The sequence below is a fragment of the Engystomops pustulosus genome, chromosome 5 (genome assembly GCF_040894005.1).
Source record: "Engystomops pustulosus chromosome 5, aEngPut4.maternal, whole genome shotgun sequence".
NCBI classification, from domain to species: Eukaryota; Metazoa; Chordata; class Amphibia; order Anura; family Leptodactylidae; genus Engystomops; species Engystomops pustulosus.
In genome coordinates, this window is record NC_092415.1 from 139607276 (window position 1) to 139629798 (window position 22523).

Genomic DNA, 22523 nt, shown 5'->3' on the forward strand with positions numbered 1-22523 from the left:
AAAGTGATCAAAAGGTCGTACAGTCCTAAAAATAATATCATTGAAAACATCATCAAATGTCGCAAAAGATGACACCACCCTCAACTCCATACAACGAAGTATGAAAAAGTTATAAGCACAAGAAGACGGCAAAATAAAAAAAAAAATTTTGTACATGAGGTTTTAATTTTTGTAAATGTATGAAAACATTATACAACCTATACAAATTTGGTATCCCTGTAATCGTACTGACCCAAAGAATAAATTAGATGCGTCATTTGTGGCGTGAAGTGAAAGCCGTAATATACAAGCCCACAAGAATACGACACATGCGTTTTTTCATATTTTTTTTTTTCATTTTTTATATACTTTTTAGACAAAAAGTCACACAAATTTTTTTGGGTAGAAACCTTTTGCCATTGGTCTTCTTTTTATTTCCATTATTTGTTTTATGCTTCCATTTTTTCACGGATGTGAGAAGGTTTAAAATTTTAGTATCAACTTCTCAAATTTTCTTGAAATTTGAAAAATGCTAAATTTTTGGTGATCAATTCAATTTGGAAGTGCCTTATAAAGGCTTTTGTACTATATACCCCCTCAAGTAACACCACATTATGAACCTAACATCTCAACCTATTCAAATGAGCATTTCAGAAGTCTGTTAACCCTTTAATTATTTTAACGGAACTAATGGATTGGAAATTTTGAAATTTAAATTTTTGATTACGATTTTTCTCATTTAGCCTTAAACTGGACACATTCAGAAGGAATTTGAGGTAATTCCCTAAATGTATGCCCTGCTTCTTCCGAGTACGGCAATACTGGCTATTGGGGTTTTGGAAGGCCAATTTGGCTGCAAATGTTCAAATATGCAAATCTAATGCAAAGTAAATGGTGCAGAGTAAAAATTGAGTTTTTAAAACAAAAATGTCATTTTAGTGCCGAATACATTTTGCCCAACCCATGGCAATTTAGGCAAACACCCCAGAAATCATTCTGCTGGTTGTCCCGAGTACGCCAATACCACACATGTGCCAATAATTGACAGACTGGGCACACAGCAGGGCTGAGAAGGGATTAAGTAAAATTTTGCTTTTGGAGCACCCTTTTCACTAGACTGGTGCTGGGGTGCCCCTGAGGTACCAGTGCAATAGAAAGCCCCGAGTAGTGACCCCTTTTTTGGAAAGATCACCCCTCAAAGAATTGATCTAGGGTTGTATGCACATTTTAACCCCTGAGATGCTGGCCCAAATGTAATCCAAAGTGAATGGGGTAGTGTAAAAATTGCATTGTTTTCTCAAATGTGCCATTGTAGTGACAAATGAAATCAGACCAACTCATGTAACTGTGGATAAACACCCCAAAAATAATTCTGCGGGTTATGACAGGTATGGTAATACCCCATGTGTGGCAATAGGCTACAAGATGGAGACACGGCAGGGCACGGAAGAGAATGGCATTTGGAGCACAGACAATTAATTTTTTTTTTTTTTTTTTTTGCATCATAAAACATTTGTAGATGCCCTTGGGGATCAGTACAGTAGAAACCCCTAAAAACTGACCCTATTTTGGAAACTACACCCCTCCATGAATAAATCTAGTGGTGTAGTGAGGATTTTAACCCCACAGGTGGACACAAGGATGATGCATAATGGATAGTGCATAGTACAAAATCTCCATTGTGTCATCTTGTGCCCAGCTCCTGCCACGGGAGACAAACACCCCAAAAATCATGATGCGGGTTCTCCCCGCTGCCTTGATGAAGGTGTTTCACACCGAAATGTCGCCACTGTTTCAATAAACCTAACCCTTTAGAATTTTGTATTTTTGGATTGCTGCCCACGGTGTCACGAATCCCACGGGGTGCACCTTCTCTATGGAGTCCCAGAATTTAGCCCTTAAGCTACGCCCACTTCCACAAAATGGCGTCCCAACGCTAAATTTACTCCAAGCAATCTCGGCACTCAGTCCACACTGCCATCACCCACAAGTTACTTATGCAAAGAAGGCCGTAGGCACCTCAACCGCACAGACAATGCACACTGATGAATTACACAGAACATGCACTCACTACTTATACAATATTAAAAATGACCTCTGGTTCCCTTCGGAGACTCAGATTATTTAAGGCTACACGCAAAGGCTAATTAAAGTAAACACTTTAATATACATAAAAATACAGTACACTCAATAAAATTGTCAGATAAAATGAAAAAATTTAAAAACAATACACATACGCTACCTACAGTTAGGGAAAACGGAAACAAAAAATTCTTGCTATGGAAATAGGTCGAAGTTCCATGGCCCGAGGACAGGGCATGGAGAGCGATCCAGTCTTCTAGTGTATAGAATCCTTAGAACTGAACTCAGCCATGTGGTTGCTTCACTATTTTAAACCCAGGGGATTTTTGACACCCACCCCTGGCCATGATGTCACCGAGAGGGGCAGTTTTTCTATCCCACTCCCATCAGAGAGTTACTTTCTGTGTCTGGGGTTTTATTAAAACTCCATAACTTTTGATTGGAAGATGGCACAACCGTGCCATTGCTTACAATCACCCGGGGTACCTTAATACCATTTACCACATACCAAACTTGGAGTATCCAAGCCTAATATTAGGGGTGTTCTGCCATTGGCTGGCTTACCCTGCAACTTGGCTTTTGGAGCTCGTTCCAAGTGTATGTCTAGACCCCATAACCGTCCCTTGCAACTGGGGACCCATAATTATGAATTATGCCCCAGTTATGGACAGGTATGATATTTCCGTTTTGGAGGGAAAATACCACAGTCTGCTGTTTCTTTCATCCACCTTGCTTCACCACATGCTGGCCCAAGGTGTCAATTTTCCCACTTAGTGAAGAGCATGTTTCTCTGATCAAAAAGAGACTCCCTGGGGTTTGGAGACTCACTGCCTAGCCCCTCCTCTTCCTGGCTGGTTGAAAGCAATGTGCCATTTGTTCTGGCCAAATGGAGCCACTGTAGAGTGGTAATATTATTAATATATATATTTATATTTATATGTATATATTGGCGGTGTCTGGTTCTTGGGTCTGAGGAGGATTCCATAAATCCTGGATAAAGAGTTAAGCAATGGCTCTGTACCATTGCAAAGACTCTCAGAAACAGTGAGTTCATTTTCAAAAAGTTCAGGAAAAGATAAAGAACCCAAAAAAGTGAAATAGACCTCCAAGGGTTCAACACTGCCACCGCCATGGTTACTGCAACTTCCAGTGGACATTACCTGGAAATTATGTTCTCGAGTCCCGGGATAAATCTAGGGTTGTCTAACACCGGATACATATATGAATGAATTGGAATTAATGCCCCTTTAAATAAAGTAGGAAAACATACTTGTAGGGTAGGCCAAATTGTTGGTTGTAATTGCAATTGGGAAAAAAATGTTTTCTCTATCCAAGGGGCATTATAAAGTGGTTTCTGTGTAAACTGTTGTTTTAGCAATACCAATGGTAAGTTCTTTGACTAGTGTGATCTTTGTTTCCCATCTCACAGGCTTACTACCGAGCCGGTTTTTCAGCTCTAAAGTTATATGAGGTACCTGGAGCTCTGGCATTGTTTTTTAGTGGCCTTCAGAATCTTGATCCACGAGTTGATGGCAGAGATGTAGTGGAGTTTCTTCATGGAATCTTCACTAGTTTTGAAGGTAAATTACATCTTTTTTTCTTTTTTTTGAAAAGAATAAGTGCATACAGATTGTAAAGCTGTTCAATCCATGAATTCATGAGTAAAATGAATGAAAACAATATCACAAGAGCCAGCATGGTAATAAGGCTCCCTAGCAGACTCATTCAGTCTTACAACACAAGGATGGCGTGCAAACTTCGGAATAAGAATAATAAGTCACTGCGATACATTGTGACGCACATATATTAAGACCTCACAGGTACTTCAGCTGAGGCCTAGGCTCTCCGTTAAAGGATTGTATATATGGAGGTGAGGGAGCGAACAAATAATCACTCTAACGCTATGCAGAGTGGCCAACTTCTACCCATTTATATAATTTGGTAAAATGTAAGTGCAGACTTAAAATGAGCCTGTCATAAGGATTTAGGCACACTAACCTATGACGTCCTTGTATATTGTACACAACACTGAATACTGTATTGAAAAGACTTGTGAGGATTCATACGGGTGGAGAAGGGTTCTGTTGGCCTTTTCCATCACATTACATAATCAAACCCATGCACTGGGTGGCAGCTGTGGAAAGGGACAGTATATGAGGATGTATTATTCTTGTGGGATAATATTCAAGCCAGGAGGAAACAAACCACTGTGAGACTTCTCCACCTCTGTGACACTTTTGGTCATTTCTATAAAGCATCAGTTCCTGATTAGGTTTGTTATTATGAAAAGGCTTCACTAATTGGTGATGGAATCTGCCTTCTCCACTGCTCTTAAGGTGCTTGCTACCGATCGCAGGTGTTACAGTATAAACGCATCTGCGATCCAGCCAAGCTCCTCCGTGTAACCTCTGAATTGCATTTCAAAAGTAAATTCAGACGCTGTGTGTGAATTCAGCCCTGAGCATTAGATGTTTTTTTTCCTTGGCTCTGATTAAGACTTTGGCATATATTGATGGATACTAAAGAAAATTAATATATGTGGAGAATTGTGGGCAACGGGGTGAATACTGTATTGAGGGGCATGTCTGATCTAAAGATACCTAAAGAAATGTGTGTGTGCTATTCCATGACTACTTATGGTCAAACAATATAAGGGTATAATAAAAGTATTTTATTTTTGTGCACAATTTGTTTGTCTTTGTGAGCAGTAGGTGGAAGAAGTATCCACTTTAAAAGAATTTTTGATGAGGTCAGGAAAGAGCGTTACTCAAAAGATATCTGGCAGGGACTACTGGTGAAACTAATGAAAGAAAACATGTACAAGGTAATATTTTAACTGCTTGTCATGGTGAAACAAGATAAAAGTGGAGAGTAAGAATGCACAGTAATTCTACTTAGACTTCATCTGATCTTCAGATGATGCCAAAGTGGAAAACTATAAATGACACACACTGCCCATGTAGAGACGTATATCGGCCGTCTATACGTCCCCATAGATAGCTATGGAGCCCGGTGGTGGTACGGTGGCTACACACATGTGACACCATATAATGCACAGTAAAAAGAGTATGCTCCATCTTTTTCCGCTGTTTTCGGCCAGGTGCCGTGCATCACTACGGAGAGCGATATGAGCGCTGCTCACCCCACCTTTCCTGCGTGCTGCCATGTGCTTGCCCAGGCTAAGTAGCCTAAGGGTTCATAACATTCGTTCTGTTCTACACTGTATTTGGAAAACTTATTGGGGAGACTATCAGAGTTGTGTCTGATGCTGCATGATAAATCATGCTGAGTTTAAAGGAAATGTGCCACCAGTATTAAGGATTGTAAATCAAGCACAATGACATATTGGTGTGTGCCCCCTCTGGCAGGATCCACTCTCCTATATGCCCTTATTTTTTTTTTTTTTAAAAGACTTTAAATTCATGCAGATAAGCGTGAGAGGCTCCTGGCTCCATTAACACCTATGGAACCTGGAAGCCCCTCGGGCATATTTGCATCATTTTAAAAGACTTCTTTTGTAAAATCAAGGGCATAAGAAGTTGAGATAAGAGCGGATTTTGCCAGAAGGAGCACACACCAGTATGTTATTGTGCTTGGTTTACAATCCTTCGTCCTGGTGGGTGATGTTCTTTAAAGGAAACCTACCATTTAGAATGGCAGGGGTAAGCTGTAAGTACCGAGCACCAGCTCAGGGTGAGCTGGTGCCGGTACTTACTTTCGTTAGTGTTATAAACCGCGGTATCGCGGTTTTAACACTTTTTAAACTTTAGAGCAGGAGAGGCTTCGGCGCTGCGCGCGACCGTGCGCACGCAACATCTCCGTCATTTCCTGTGTAGGCGTGCACACGATCGTGCGCACGCAGCGCCAAAGCCTCTCCTGCTCTAAAGTTTAAAAAGTGTTAAAACCGCGATACCGCGGTTTATAACACTAACGAAAGTAAGTACCGGCACCAGCTCACCCTGAGCTGGTGCTCGGTACTTACAGCTTACCCCTGCCATTCTAAGTGGTAGGTTTCCTTTAAGACTGTAAAGTCATACTTTGCAACATCTATCTGTTGGTCTAGTTTAATGCACCAAATTAATAAATTAATAAACAGACTTTTTCCCACAAGACCACGTCCCCTTTTCAGAGGCCAATAGATTGCTAAATATCCCCCATTTTGCTTGTGGTCAATTGAAATCTGCATTAAAGGCGCCCTCTGGGCATTAAGTGTTTATCGATTTGCTTATTGAATACAGAGGTAGCACACTTAAACAGTACTGTCAGATTGTTTATCTATATTTCTAGTGCTCTAATAGAGCATTCATAGCATGCTACACATGTTTATGATTAATCATTAATCAGAATGCTGTGGGAGAACTAGCATATTCATTCCACTTATAATCATTCATTGATTGGAATATCAGGCATGTATGATATTGTTATGATATTGATATTCATGAATATCATTTTCACTACTAGAGTGGAGACACTGTAAAGCACAAAGTTATGGACAAACTAGTCACATAAGTTCATTATAAGGCCACAAAGTCGGTGAATATAATTTAAGATGTCTATATTTTGACAGTAAACCATACAAAACATGTGTTGCACCATCCTAATCTCAAGTGTTTAGGTCTAAATGCATATGAGAAATACTTGCTTAAGTCTTTATTGAAGTATTAAATGTTACTTTCCCCCCTAGTCCTGTATCTTTTTAATGACCTTCCAAGGCAAACAGCTGCAGCAAAGCATAAGTGACCTGAAAGTGCCACTGGGGGGCATCTTTGAGGTAAAGTATGAATTACTCTTACAAAACAATTTGTAGAAACTATGGGGAAGGTTATGTAATTTATGATGAAAATAATTATCAAGCTAAAGTCTCTAAGATGATATATTGCCTATTAAATGAGGACCTGACAACATGAAAATGCAGAGTGATCTGCAGGCAGCATGTTATAGATGAGGAGTTGGGTTGTTTTAGTTCATTTCTATTTTGTTGGATTATATATATTTTTTCTTCTATGATTGGAAGCGGACATGTATGACTTCTAATACAGAAACTCCGTGATTAGATGACAATTTTTTATGCTAAAAGAATTAATATAGAAATGAATTATAATATTTACATAACTACGGTATGTGAAATAATTTCCCCCAAACCTATATAGAGCTGCAAGTTTCATTAATACTTTAACTAAACAGTTGCATCCAAGCTTAAAGAAAATCTACCACCAGGATGAAGTCTTGTATACCAAGTACACTGATATGTGCCCCCTCTGGCAGGATCCACTCTTTCAATTTTTGCTAATGGGACTGAGGGGCTTGGCGCTCCAGGCTCCATTAAAACTTATGGAGCTTGGAGCCTCTCAGTCTCATTTACATAATTTTAAAAGCCTTTTAAAAAAACTAGGGCATAGGAAGCTAAAAGAAGAGCAGGAGCACAGTGTGTTTGGTTTACAATCCATGATCCTGGTGGTAGATGTCATTTAACCCCTTACCGACTTGTACCGTAATACTACGTTACATGCCTGGTGCGGGTGCATGGAGTGCCGCCATCTTTCTGAGGATCATCGCTCCCCGTGACATCATCGGGGAGCGCCGATCCGATGCCATGGTAGCCTCAGGTCAACCTATTTATTTCAATGTGCTATCAGCACATTGAAATGAATGAGGAGTAAAATCTACATATACTGCCATACTGTATTATCGCAGTATATGATAGGATCGTACAGACAACCTAGGGTTAAAGTACCCTAGAAAGTCTGAAAAATAGTAAAAATAAAAAAGAAGTTTTTAAAAAATTGTAATGAAAAAAACCTAAAAACTCAAATCACCCCCCTTTCCCTAGAACTGATATAAATATAAACAGTAAAAATCATAAACACATTAGGTATTGACGAGTCGGAAAATGCCCGATCTTTACAAATATAATAATGTTTTTTCACTGCGTTTAACCCCGTAACAGAAAAGTCGAAAATGGCACTTTTTTGCCATTTAAAAAAAAAATTCTATAAAAAGTGATCAAAAGGTCGTAAAGTCCTAAAAATGATAAAATTGTAAACATCAAAAAACAACACCTCCCAAAGCTCCATACATCAAAGTATAAAAAAGTTATTAGCGCCAGAAGACTGCAAAATCCCCTTAAAATTTTTTTTACAGGAAGTTTTAATTTTTTTAAATGTATAAAAACATTATAAAACCTATACAAATTTGGTATCCTTGTAATCGTACCGACCCAAATAATAAAGAAGACATGTCATTTGGGACGTACAGTGAAATCCGTAAAATCCAAGCCCACAAGAATACACTACAAATGCGTGTTTTTACCAATTTCACTGCATTTGGAATTTTTTTTCCGCTTCCCAGTACACGGCATGGAATATTAAATACCACCATTTTGAAGTGTAACTTGTTACGCAGAAAATAAGCCATCACACAGCTCTGTACATGGAAAAATTAAAAAGTTATAGATTTTTGAAGGTGGGGAGTGAAAAATTAAAACACAAAAACAAAAAAGGGCTGCGGAAAGTTAAAATGACTTTCTCCCATTTAATTTATGGCTTTAGTTGTGAGTTTTCAAAGTGCAACAGTTCTGAGATTCTATATGGAGATGGTTACATCTGTAGAAAAGTAAACATCTCCTTTTTCTCTATAACCCGCTTCTTGCAAATCACACTTCATTTTCATCTTGGAGAAAGAGCAAGATAGAAAGAAAGAGAGAGCACTCATAAAGTAGTATTGTCTTATACACAAATGGATGCTCACCTTCTTTGGCTGTGCGTATTTAAGAAACAATTCTAAATCGGGGCATTTTTAATGGAGTGGGTGTTGCCACCCTCTTGTCAGAATGCATAACTGCTTTGGATCTTTGAGTATGCAGAAGAGGAATGTAGGAAAGAAACCCTGCAGGCAGCACATTAGACATGCTACAAATTGGCTTTATTTGATGGTCTCAAGAAGTGATGCGTTTTGGGACTGTGGGGTCGCTTTCTCAAGTATAATTAGAGACTTAATTCTAGCTGTCACTCTGGGATGTGGGAGCTGAAGATGTACTACAAAAAGAATATTTCTTTGTAATTTCATGTGGAACACAAGTATTAAACGGGCATAGTGGGATCGTGTGCCAATTTATTTCTTTTTTTATTCAGTTTCATAAAATTTTTGTCAAAGAGGGAAGTAACCAAATCTCAGTTTTCACTGGTGTACCGTAATTTCCTTTTTTAGACTTGTATGAGTCCTAATCCTGGCATAAATATAGATCTTATTAATGATCTTGTCATGTGGCTTCTAACCATGGGTGCTGATGTGGAAACCATTGGAGAACATTCCCTTCATGCTGTTATTCGACTCTGCATGAAGTCAGGTATAAATTTAGGATCTGGAACATAAATTTTTGTAGTTCACTCCTGAGAAATTTTGAATCTGGTATTTTTTCATGAATTAATACATTGTTAAAGTGATTGGATCATTCATTTTGTATTACCGTATATACTCGAGTATAAGCCGAGACCCCTAATTTTACCACAAAAAAAGGGAAAACCTATTGACTGGCCGAGGGTGTAGTATACAGCCAGCTAGCCCCCTGTAGTATACAACCAGCCAGCCCCTGTAGTATACAGCCTGTCCCAAGTAGTATACAATTAGCCTGCCCCCATGAAGTATACAGCCTGCCCCCATGTATTATACAGCCTGCCCCAAGAAGTATACAGCCTGCCCCAAGAAGTATACAGTCTGCCCCAAGAAGTATACAGCCTGCCCCAAGAAGTATACAGCCTGCCCCAAGAAGTATACAGCCTGCCCTCATGTATTATACAGCCTGCCCCAAGAAGTATACAGCCTGCCCCAAAAAGTATACAGCCTGCCCCAAAAAGTATACAGCCTGCCCTCAGTATGCCTAGCGAATAATAAAAAAATAAACTTAATACTCACCCTCCGACGATACTCACCTTTGATGCTTAGTGGCGGCTCCCGGTCCGCGGCGGCGGCGGCTCCTGATCCTCTGCGGCGGTTTCTCTCTTCTATCTTCACTTGCCAGCAGTTGCGTCCATGCGACCTGCCGAACGGCGCACATTGTGATGCGGCGGTGTCGCCGCTGATGACGTCATCAGCGACGACACCGCTACATCATATTGTGCACCCGCCGGCAGATCGCATAGACGCGACTGCCGGCAAGTGAAGATAGAAGAGAGAAGCTGCCGCCGAGGACCGGGAGCCCGCGCCGAGGTTCCGAGAGCCGGAGGGTGAGTATTAATTTTTTTATTATTATTATTGACTCGTGTATAAGCCGAGATGAGGTTTTTCAGCACATTTTTTGTGCTGAAAAACTCGGCTTATACATGAGTATATACGGTACTTAAAAAAATTACATTTCAGAATATAAAAGAAAAAATATTATGTATCATTAATCTTCTTCACGGCTATATTTACAGCTCAAACTGCCTGAACACGCCCCCATTAAATGTCCTTTTACATGACACAATTATCATGATTTGCAATTTTTTTAATTTTTTTTTTTGCAATATATTGTTACTCACTTTGCCCCTACTTCTGCAGACTTATCACTTGTGGCCCCATGCCTCAACTCGTATACATTATGAAAGCCGCTTAGTCCACCTGTATACACCATTGACCTCTGTGTCTACACATCTATATAATATAAACCTTAACACCGACTTTTGGTTGCTTAGGCTGGGAAGACTACTTTAGGGGAAGATGGAGACATATCACATTGCTATTTTATCAAATGAATCATGTCCCCCCTCCCAGCATGCCCTTGCAGGATTGAGCACCCATCTATATGCTGCAGAGAGCAATTTCTAATACATATGTGAAATCAAAGCCCTCCTTGGGTAACAAAAAGGAGGCCAGGGATGGCTATGGTTTTATCAGCAAATGGATCCCCCACATGCTGCACTTTTTATAATGTGGCATAGCTGTAAATATGGGAAATGAAAGGAATGGGGCAATGTACCCCCTGGGCACACACAATAGGCTGTGCTAGGTGCTCAGGGAGAGGAGGATTACTTCTCATTAATGTCAAATCCAACAGTGTAGTCATGAGAGCAGACCACATCCAGAGCTCCGTAATCACAACCCCTAAACAAAAGGTGGCCAGGGGAAGTACATAGCGAATAAGGATTACCATGGATCTTAGTTTTCCAGGATACAATATCCCTGGTAAATAGGACAGCCTAAACGTAAACTTCCCAAAACCAATGTTTACTTTGCTGCGCCAATGATGTGACTTGGCATCAGATGACTACTACTGGCAATCCTTAGCTGCAGCGATCACATATCTCTATGGCAATTGAGTACAACAGTTAGAGATGGATAGAAACCACTGCGGGGTGAAGCAAGTGCCCTTTGTCCATAAGCAGCACTAAAAGATTGATAAAAAACAAAAACTTCATCTTCAGAAAGTGGATTATGTTTGCTTATCGTGTGTCGTTGTGTGTTGTTAATAGTATGCACCATAGTATTTTGATTTCACATGATATATATTATTTTACTGATATCTAACTACATTGACATCCACCCTATTGTGATTTTGATAGCTGACAAAACACTTTTCATACATGTTATGACGTTGAATCCAAATATGAAGAACAACATCAATAAAAAAGACCGAGATGGTAACACAGTTCTGCACCTGGTAGCATCTTTTCCAACAAGTGCAGACGGATATACTGTTAAGTGTAAGTACGGTAATCTTGTTTAACCTTTTTGTTACATAAGTAGTAATATTCAGTGCAATATTTTAAGCTTTTCCTTTATCAGATATAGACAGTGTTTTTTAAGAATCCAATGTGCATCATAGGGCATCTGCCATCCGGTTTACTGATTTTATATTTCCAAACTTACCTGGTCGTCATTCATTCAAGAATATAATTCTGTAAACCTTTTTATTATCCTCCGGATTTGGGTTTGAAAGCATCTTTATAAAATATGTTAATGAGCTGCAGGTTCTCTGGCTACATCACCAGAGTGCCTCTTGACTCCGCTCTAGGATTATGTATGCACGCCATTCTCCACTTCCTGCTCTGTACTTTGTTGCTGAAGCGCCTGTGGCTCAACATATTTTTATGTATAAAAATGTTTTCTAACCTTATCCTGAGGTCCCTGGGGATAATGAAGACGTTTCCATCCCCTAGAATAAATGATGAGCAGGTAAGTTGGGACATCTACCATCATTAAACCTGGTGGTAGATGTCCTTTAAAGGGGTATTCACATCTAGGCATTCATTGTTAATGTAATGAATCTATCTTTTATATAATATAATATATACGGTCTGTCCCCTGAGACCTCTGGTGAAGCTCTCTGGATGCTTTCCTTTAGTCCCAGGCTGCAATGATTAGCTGTAAAGTGTGTGTTAAGAAACTTTATTGATCCTTGGTCCCATTACAGCAAAAGAAAAAAATGTGAAACTCCAATTGTCACCAAGGCAAAAAACGATATACCACTTTACCACACAATTTACTAAAAAAGTCTACTTCTTCTTTCTTAGTAACAAAGCTAAAAAAAGCGTAGGAAATAACCAGTAATAGTCCATAAGTCCACTTCACGATGTGTAGACACAAGTAGCTTTCACTGAGGCAACAGCATACTGAGCAATGTTTTGGAGGCTCTGTCTTCTTCTTCAGGCAAGGTGGAGGATGCCTGAAGTAGGCGGAGCCTCCTAAACATTGCTCAGTATGCTATTGCCTCAGTGAAAGCTACTTGTGTCTGCACATCATGGAGTGGAGTTATGGACTATTACTGGTTACTGCCTACACTTTTTTAGCTTTGTTTGTAATGAAGAAGAAATATACATTTTTAGTAAACTGTGTCATTGATATATCGTTAGAAGTAATTTGTATTGGAAGGTTTGCGTGTTCACCTTCATTAATCACAGATACCTAATTCACATAGTAACTAGTTGCACTGGATGTTGTTGTTCGTGACATGTATTAACCCATTAGAACATTGCAAAAAAAAGTATCTCTTTTAACATTGTACAGAACAAAGCACAACCCTTGGGTTAGGGAAGTGGTGGCGAACCTATGGCACTGGTGCCAGAGGCGGCACTCTGAGCCCTCTCTGTGGGCACCCAGGCCATCACCCCAGCATGAAGTTCACCAGACAGGACTCAAAGAATCTTCCTAGAGAATCTTCCTACAATGATAGGCGAATTTGCCCTCCTTTCAACTGCGTTGGTGTCTTTAGGAAGCTGAACGATTGAAAGTTGTCAAAAAAACAAGGAGAAATAAATTACTGCTTAAATTGCTGTGCTGGCACTAAATAAATAAGTGGCTTTTGGTTGAAGTTTGGGCACTAAGGCTCTAAAAGGTTCTCCATCACTGGGCTAGGGGATAGGTGTGTGATCACAAGGGATCTGATGGCCTTCAAGACTGGGTAGTTAGACATTGCATTCATGTGATGGTTTTGGTTTGATGTGTTACACATAGTATAAAAATGTTGTGGTCAAAGGAATACTTTAATTGTTCTGGTAAACACCATGCAAAATAAGAAAACGTAGAAACGTTGATACATTAATATATGTTCCATAGGCCAAGCACAGTATGTAAAGATGCTTTTAGATTTTGGAGTGGACCCATCTATCACTGACCAGCACGGGAAGGATGCTGCAACTATTCTCAAAAAGAATAAAAACTTTAAAGCTGAAGACATAATCAAAAAGTATTTGGCAAGCCAACATTCCGCAGCAGATCCATCAGGAGGTACAAGTACAACATTTTACATTGTCACTTTTTTTTTTTACTCAAGAATGTTCTTATTAAAAAGGGGTTTTTCATAATTAACATTTATTCCCTATCCACCGCATTCTGGGATTGCCTTGTCCTGTAAGCTGTGCCATAATTTACATAGCAATAACAGCAGCATCATCACAGCTTAGGGGGGAGACTTATGGGCTATTTGTGTCTTCAGACTCTCCACGATTAGACATTTTTCCACAGTATAAAACACATGTTATGAAAAACCTGATAAACTAGACTGAACCTCCCTTTCAGAGGTGAATTTTTTGCAAGTTGATTCTTCTTGGTACTTTCTAAAAACACAAGGATGAATCATTAAAGCCTTATTTTTGTATTATGATGAACACTGTATAGCAAGATGCAGAGATGAGGCGCAGCACATAAAGAATTATTTTTTTAGGTATTTTGGTGGGAGCCTAAATGTATGTTGCTCTGTATATTGCTTATTATCACTCTGTTGGTCAACCATTTTTAATAAAAGGAATGTTGAAAATACCAGATGATGATAATGATTGTAAAAGTTTTTTGCATGACTGAAGAAAGACATCTGTGCATAGCGCATTGCTATATTTATGTAATAAATGCAACTCTCACTGTTTTTTCTGGAAATGTTTTTAGACGTGTGCAGTGTTTCTGAAGCCAGGACAGACTCCCTTGCTTCCGCAGTGGATCAGTTCACAGATTTCTGCAAGCAACATGGCCACATGAATAAACTTTTTGGACACAAAACGGTCCAAAATTTTCTTTGTATTCTGACATCTTCAAAAGGTAAGCCTTTTGGCTTTGCATATTATGTAACAAATAACATATTTATATTTTAGTTTTATGTGCAAAACCTAAACCATCCCCAAACTTGTATTTGGTCAATATTATTTTTTTTACCAAATTATCTGTTCCGTAGGAAGCACAGTCCATATTGTTAGGGGAAATTTGGAGATCTGGATGTAGAGAGTCTGTAAGCTTGGCCATTCTAGCTTTTCCAGACTCTGCCTTGACTGTATCCAAGCAATGGTTCCAAATCATTTGCATAGATAGACATGACTCCTTATACAAATACAGCCTTATTAGTAGGACTTGCCAGTTTTTAAAACTGCTAAAGGTTACCCAGAAGCCCTCCAGTATCACTTTTAGTAATGTTACCATGTAATTCAATATTATTTGGGTAGCTATGATTTCTGGATAATTTAAAAGAAACATAGACGCTGCGTACATATAGAATACCAGTAGATAGCCTTACCAGTAATCTGCCTGTAATAGGTCACAGGACCATTAGTGTTGCATGGTGATATATTCGCCCCAGTATCTTCTGTAGGAGAGTTATTATTTGGTCATAGAACAGAGTCGAGGACCAGAAGGAAGCCCATACCTCGCAAATGAAGCAACGTGTAGCAATTCACTGCAATTTACCCTGTGCATTATGATCAATATGCTATTTGCTCATTTGTGTATAGTAACTTTTTATCTTAATTGTCTGTTGTTTGTTACAGAGATTCCTTCTGACTTGAAATGCGACATTCCAGAATCTGTTGCTGAACAGCTCATCACACAATTAACGCAGGAGCAAAAGTGGCAAGAGATTTTACTCCTACTGACTAGAGATGCTAATGGGGAATCTGATCAAGAAGGGCTGATTCAGCGATGCCCTCTTCCTAACATCAACATAGGGCATGTAATAAATAATCTTAGCCCCAAAGTGCAGTTCCGTATACCATTGATCACATTGTTTTTACAACAAGGAGGTAAGTTTGTTTTCTTTCAGACTATTCTTTTATGCATTTTAGCCTTATTGATTATGAGGGAACAAATTTCTACTTGGCTGTTTGGATCTCCTAAACAGTTAGCATTTTGCCATAGGGGTTTGGGGCCTGGTATCTAACATCATGTGATGAACTCCCACCTTCTATTTCAATCATGGGGTGCAATAAGACTAGGGAGTCCTACCCATAAAGGCTGCCCACCTACGCAAGATGGCATCTTTATGCTTTATTCTACTCACCTAGCACCCCATTTTGTCAGGGAAACCAAACGCATCAGAATTCCTGAAACTAAACACCACACACGCAAAGCCCAGGGTGCGCACAACCACACTATGTACCCTCCTATCACTTACTATGGAAGTACAGTCATACTCTTGTTCCATACACTTCCTCACTGCCACCACTCGTAATCATGGCTTAGAAGATGCCTATACCAGGACCGCACACATACACCTAGGTGCCGTACAGTTCACCTGGACACACACTTGCTTATAGCTGCTGCTAGCACACAGACACTCACAGGGTAACATCACTTAGTGGTTTTTCATCTCTCCAAAGTTATAGGAACAATGCCTATAGGTTACAAAAATGGTGAAATAAATAGACATACATAAAAGCAAAACCGTAAAATAAAAACTGATAAAATAAAGAAAACCAGACCTCTTACTAATTAGATTGGCACAGAGATCCCCAGAGGAGAAAATCCTGCACAGTTCTACAAAACTTGTTGCATCCCCTTGAAAATGACCCTGAGTGAATGCTGACATGCTCTTTTTGAACATCCACCTAATCTCCCCCTTTTGTCATGTGAATAAAGATGGAAGGTTGGAGACATATGACCTAATTATGTCATATCTTCTCCCAGGGGGTCTCCTGAGAAGAAGATATGCACAACACATTTCCCAGTATGAATTAACTAATTCAAAAATACCAGACACCTTTATGAACTGTTGGACCAATTGTCTAATAACTATTTTCTTGGCTCTACAACAGGGTTGCGGGTATGAGCCATAGAAATACAAAGGGGTGTGTGCTCCTCATGTCTTCATTTTAGTGCTGATCCATTTCCATGACAGCTGTGGCTTCCTCCAATAAATACAGCTGGAAAGGCTTGTCACTGCATACAAGCTGCAACAGTCTGCTGCAGGTAGACTGTAATAGATCTGTACAGGCAGTCCCCGGGTTACGTACAAGATAGGGTCTGGAGGTTTGTTCTTAAGTTGAATTTGTATGTAAGTCGAAACTGTATATTTTATCATTGTAGATCCAGACAAAAAAATTTTGGCCCCCAGTGACAATTGGAGTTTAAACAATTTTTGCTGCAATGGGACCAAGAATTATCAATATAGCTTCATTACAGACACTTTACAGCTGATTATTTCAATCTGGGACTATAGTAAAGCATTCAGAAAGCTTCACCAGAAGTCAGAGGGGTCTGTCTGTAACTATGGGTTGTCTGTAAGTCGGGTGTCCTTAAGTAGGGGACCGCCTGTATTCACAATATACTGCACTATCCTAGGAAGTCTGAGCAGTCGCACCCCCATAGGCTACTGAAAAGAGTATATATATATATATATATATTGTGGGGATTTGGCCCAGTAGAGACCGTGGTAGCGGGGTGCTGGGATGCAGTTCAAGACAGGGACACCAGGGTACAGTCCAAACAGGTCTCGCCTGCGTTTATTGCAGCAAAATAAAACCAGCCTTTACATTCAGGTATTTGAATAAACAAAAGAAAACCTACCCGTCAGGGTGCTAACTATACAAATAGTCCACTAGCTCACACTAAACAAAGATCACGTGGCTGCTCCAGACACACAGGTCAGAGCTGTGTCCTCTCAGCCTCCTTCCACAGAGAGACAACCCACTCAACTCTGCTGAGTTATTTTATCCAGGCTAATTAGGCTGTTCCCATCACCTGTGTCCAAGGTGCTGGACAAACCCACCTCAGCACTAAGGCCTTGCATAGAAGCAAAACCTAGGGGAAACATACCGCCCATCCACAGTTAACCCCTTCAGTGTCTCACAATATATATATATATATATATATATATATATTATTTTTTTATTTATTTATTTTTTTTAAATGTAACACACATATAAATTCATAGACATATTGGTTATCACCACCATCTCTAAAACATTTGCCATCTCTAAAAAATTTGGATAAAAAGTGATCAAAAAGTCATACTGTTCACAAAATGGTATCAATAGGAGCTGAATTATTGATGTTGATGTATATAACCATGGGCATGTATTTGTTGTTAATGCAGTAGTGCAAACTAAATGATAATGTTTTCTCTCTCGCTATATGTCACATTATATATATAATTGTAGTTTCTTTAATTAAACCGTAGTTTCTCCTAATGGGATTGTGGGCAACTCAAGACATCCAATCCAGACATGCTTAAAGAAAAGTGATTTTGCTGTGGCATCGCTATTGCTTTCCAATGGTGGAGATCCAAGGAGTGTATCGATCACAGAAGGGGATACACCTCTGAATGCTGCAGTTTCTGTTGCTTTAAATCACAAAGGTGAGACCATCACGTAGTATCATGTGTATATAAGGAAGGAAATTGCCCACAGTGGGTCTCTAGGGCACATTCTATTTTAAACAGGAGAGTCTCCCCTTTGAAGGAAATCTACCATTACCAAAGAGTAAAAACTTACAGATACTCACCTGTCCTCCTCATCTTGATTACCTAGAAAAAAAGACCCATAATTAGCAGGCCAGAGCACTAGACATCTTGTCTCCGCTAATTATGCATGCCCCACACTCCCATGCTGGGAGAGGTAGATGACATCACACAACGGGTGTGATGATCGATGACTCGCTCTCCCATGTTGGAGAGGGAGGTGATGTCATGCAGGGGGCATGCATAATTAGCAGCCCGGAGCATTGGGCATCACATCCCTGCGCTCTGGCCTGCTAATAAGTCTTTTTTCTAGGTGATCCTGATGTGTCATGATTAGAGAAAACAAGCGCCGGGATCAAGATGAAGAGGACGACAGGTGAGTATCTGTAGGTTTTTTGTTTTTTACTTTTTGGTAATGGTAGATTTCTATTTATTGTTGTGACTTTAACCCCTTAAGGACGCAGCCTGTTTGCAGGTTCGCAACTTTTTTTTTAAATTTGACCAGTGTCTCTTCCTGTAGTAATAACTTTTGAACACTGTTACTTATCAAAGCGATTCTGAGATTGTTTTTTCCCCACATGTTGTACTTCATTTTAGTGGTAAATTTTGGCTGATAAGTTTTGCGTTTATTTACAAAAAAAAGAAAAAAAATGATGAATTTTTAGAAAAATTTGCCATTTTCGAAATTCAAAATCACCGCGTTTTCAGGCAGATAGATTTACCACCTAAATAACTTGCAGAATAACATTTCCCATTTGTCTACTTTACATTTTCATAATTTTTGAAATGTTTGGATAATTTAATTTGACGTCACGCGGCTTACAAATCGAATAGCGATTTTCCGTATTTTTGGAATTGACTATTTTGGGGATAAATACTGTTTGAAATCAAATTTTACATATTTAGCAACAAAACCCTCTATATAACCAACCCATTTTCAAATCTGCACCCCTATCAGAAACAGCATTTACAAAGATTGTTAACCCCTTGAGATCTTCATAGTAATTGAATCAAAATGGCGGTGAAATTTAGAATGGTCAAATTTTGTCGGTTATACGTTCATTTGGCCCTAAAATTTACACATTTCCAAAAGATAAAAAGAGAAAACTCACCATAAAATTTGTTCTACAATTTCTCCTGAGTGCAGCGACCCCTCACATGTGGACATTACTTGTGTTATGGGGGCACAGCGAGGCGCAGAAGGGAAGGAGCACCCTGCAGCTGCCAGGATTTTAGTTTTCTGGTTGCCCCCTTTTGAAGGCTATAAAATTTTTGCTTTTCCGTTATTTGGGCCATGTGACAGCATTTTTTTTGCGGGACCTGATGCTTTTTCCAGTGTTACCATTTTGGGGTTGGTATCACCTATTGTTGAAAATTTTGGAACTTTTTTTGAGGTCATGAGTAAAAAAAGCATCTATTCTGTACTGGATTTTTTACTTTTTTTTTTTTTTCGTGTTCACCGTATAGCCTAATAATCCTGTTATCTTTATTCTATGGGTCGATACGATTACGGGGATACCAGACATGAATATTTTTTCTTATGTTTTACTAAATTTGCCAAATAAAACCCTAATGTGGGGAAAAAATCTATCATTTTTGCATCGCTGTCTTCCAAGTGGCATAACATTGTTACGTTTTTGGCTACAGAGCTGGTTGATGGCTTGTTTTTTGCGGGACATGTTGTTCTTTGCAACAATATCATTCTGGAATACATATGTTTTGTTGATCACTTTTTATTGCATATAAATAGGTAAATATTATAATTTTTGACGGGTTTTTGACGGTTTTTTTTTACGGCGTTCATCATATGGGTTCAATAGTTATTTAGTTTTATTCTATGGATTGTTACGGACGCGGTGATACTATATATGTGGGGTTTGTGTTATGATTTAGACTTTTTTGAGAGTTATATGTCTCTTTATATGTTTTGGGGCTTATGGGCATTTTTAGTGATTTATAAAGTAATTTTTTATTGAAAAACATTATTTTGTACATTTTTTACATGATCCACCATGGGATATGAACAAGCAATCATCTGATTGCTTGTTCTTGATAATACTCTGCAATACTAATGTATTGCAGGGTATTATCAGTGCCAGCCTATGCAGATGCATAGGCTGACACTTTGCCTTTAAGATGACGTCACAGACGCCATCTTAAAGGTAAACCCTCCAGGCTTCTCTGGGGTTCCGATCGGACCCCAGAGGAGCCAAAACAGCGATCATTCCCCCCCAGAAAACGGTGCGGGGGGGCCGATCGTGGGGTAAAGACCCCCAGAAGGCATGTTAAATGCCGCGGTCGCGTTGACCGCGGCATTTAACGGGTTAAACACCCGCGATCGGAGCCCACTCCGACCGCAGGTGTTAGCCGGGGATGTCAGCGGTAAATTACCGCTGAAATCCCGCGGCTAACGATGCCGGTTCGGCTGCTATGCAGCGCTGAACCGGCAACGGCTCTGCGCAGTAGCTGTACTGCGCTGTGCGCTAATCGCGGGACTCAGCGCAGTACAGCTACGGCGCAGAGCGCTAAGGGGTTAAGAGTGGATATCTCCGGTTCTGTGAAGCATCCATACACAGTCCATATATTAAAGGAGATATTCTCCTGTTTAATATGTCACCAGAATTGTGTTTCTAGGTGCTAGAGTTCAGGAAATATAGGCGTGTGAAGTGTGCCCCCTCCAGGCTGTCAGCTGAAGGCAGAATATAGAAGAAGCTGCAAGAAAGACTTACTTTTACTTTCACTTTGCAGAAGTACATGCACCCTCTGCATTTGTAGCTGAACCTGGGACACGGTGATGGAATAATCCTGTTCATTAATTTATAACATATTTTGATAAAAGTTTATTCAGTTTTGCTACTTATTTAAAAACTTTATTTGGATAAATGACAAAAAAGCTTATTTTTTCACATATGTAGTCAATTCGCAAATTTTATGAAGAAAGAAATATGTAAATAATAAATCTATCCTAAGTAAAAATTGTTACGATATGTAAAGCTTTTCTAAAGGTATTGTCATTTAAAGAAACGCTGTCAAAATACTGTCAAAAATTGACCTGGACATTAAGGCACCAATGACCCTCAGTCATGAAGGGGTTAAACGGTAGCATAAATCAAGGATAAATGTTCTCGTAAAGACAGCTAGTTTGGAGGGCAGTAAAGTGTATAGTATGAAACTGTTAATTAGGTGCATATAAAAGGATAATGTAGTGATATATAGATATATTCATCTCTATAAACCAGTGTGTAAGCCTGTGAAACTCTATGGAAGCTCTAATTAAGCTTTTAGATAAAATCCTCCCATTGACAAACAGTAAGCCCATAGTCTAATAGATAAAGGCATTGTGGGGGAGATTTATCAGAAGTGTGAGTGAGCAGAATTTTTCTTGTTGCTTGTGGCAACCAATCAAAGCCCTGTGTTCATTTTATAAACAACTGTGGAAAAATGGAAGCTGAGCTCTAATTGTTTGCCCTGTGCATTTAGAGCATTTCCTGTATCTAACGGCATGGTAGAGAGTACAGGTTGTGAGTTTAAATCCCTGTCTTTGTACACCTAAGTATGAAAAAGTTATTAGGGTCAGAAGATGTTGAAACTATTTTTTTTTTGTACACATTGTTTTAAATTGTGAAAATGTATTAAAACGCAATAAAACCTATATAAATTTGGTATCGGCGTGATTGTACCGAACCAAAGAATACAAAGTATACAAATTCTTTGGAGCACAGAGTGAAAGTATTAAAACTGAGGCCACAAAAAAGTGACCCAAATTCTTTTTTTTTTACCAATTTCACATTTCACCACAGTACACGACATGGAATAATAAATAATGTCACTAAGAAGTAAAATTTGTTATGCAGAAAATAAGCCCTCACACAGCTCTGTACACAATAAAAAAGAGCCCCTCAATGCTGCAAATTCACAGGCTGTTACACTGCCTCCCCCTGTGCTCCTGCTTGACACTCCCCCCTCCCTCTGCCTGTAATCTCACTGAAGCACAGGAAGTTTCAACACACAGTAGGAGGGGGAAGTGCTCCTTTCATACGGTAACACCCTGTGAATCAGCAGCACGGAGGGGCTTTTGGAACAAGCCCAGTAGCCATTCAGACTCATTAGCATAATGTTTAATATTGATTTTAGAAGTAAGGAGGCGATCATTATCCTTGTATATTAGTCCATGTATAAGGAAATCCATTTTTAAAGGTTGCCACTTTCCAAATCACACCATTCTCTCTTTGACTCTCACTCACACATTCTTCTTTGTCCGTTTCACATAAGTAATTTTACAGATAATTACATTGCTTACCCTTTTCTTCTTTTGAGAAACTGTTTAATCAAA

The 22523-nt window shown here is 39.3% G+C and overlaps 1 protein-coding gene across 2 annotated transcripts in view; it reads left to right on the forward strand.

Moving 5' to 3' along the window:
* The window catches only part of TRANK1 (tetratricopeptide repeat and ankyrin repeat containing 1), an 84257-nt gene that overhangs the window by 31299 nt on the left and 30435 nt on the right, over positions 1–22523 (forward strand). For both annotated transcript variants that reach the window (XM_072153220.1, XM_072153219.1), the window contains exons 4-12: positions 3491–3641; positions 4770–4885; positions 6746–6832; positions 9268–9406; positions 11598–11738; positions 13591–13761; positions 14416–14565; positions 15285–15536; positions 17912–18088. In XM_072153220.1, coding sequence (XP_072009321.1) covers positions 3491–3641; positions 4770–4885; positions 6746–6832; positions 9268–9406; positions 11598–11738; positions 13591–13761; positions 14416–14565; positions 15285–15536; positions 17912–18088 — 1384 coding nt within the window. The remainder of the gene's footprint in view (positions 1–3490; positions 3642–4769; positions 4886–6745; positions 6833–9267; positions 9407–11597; positions 11739–13590; positions 13762–14415; positions 14566–15284; positions 15537–17911; positions 18089–22523) is intronic.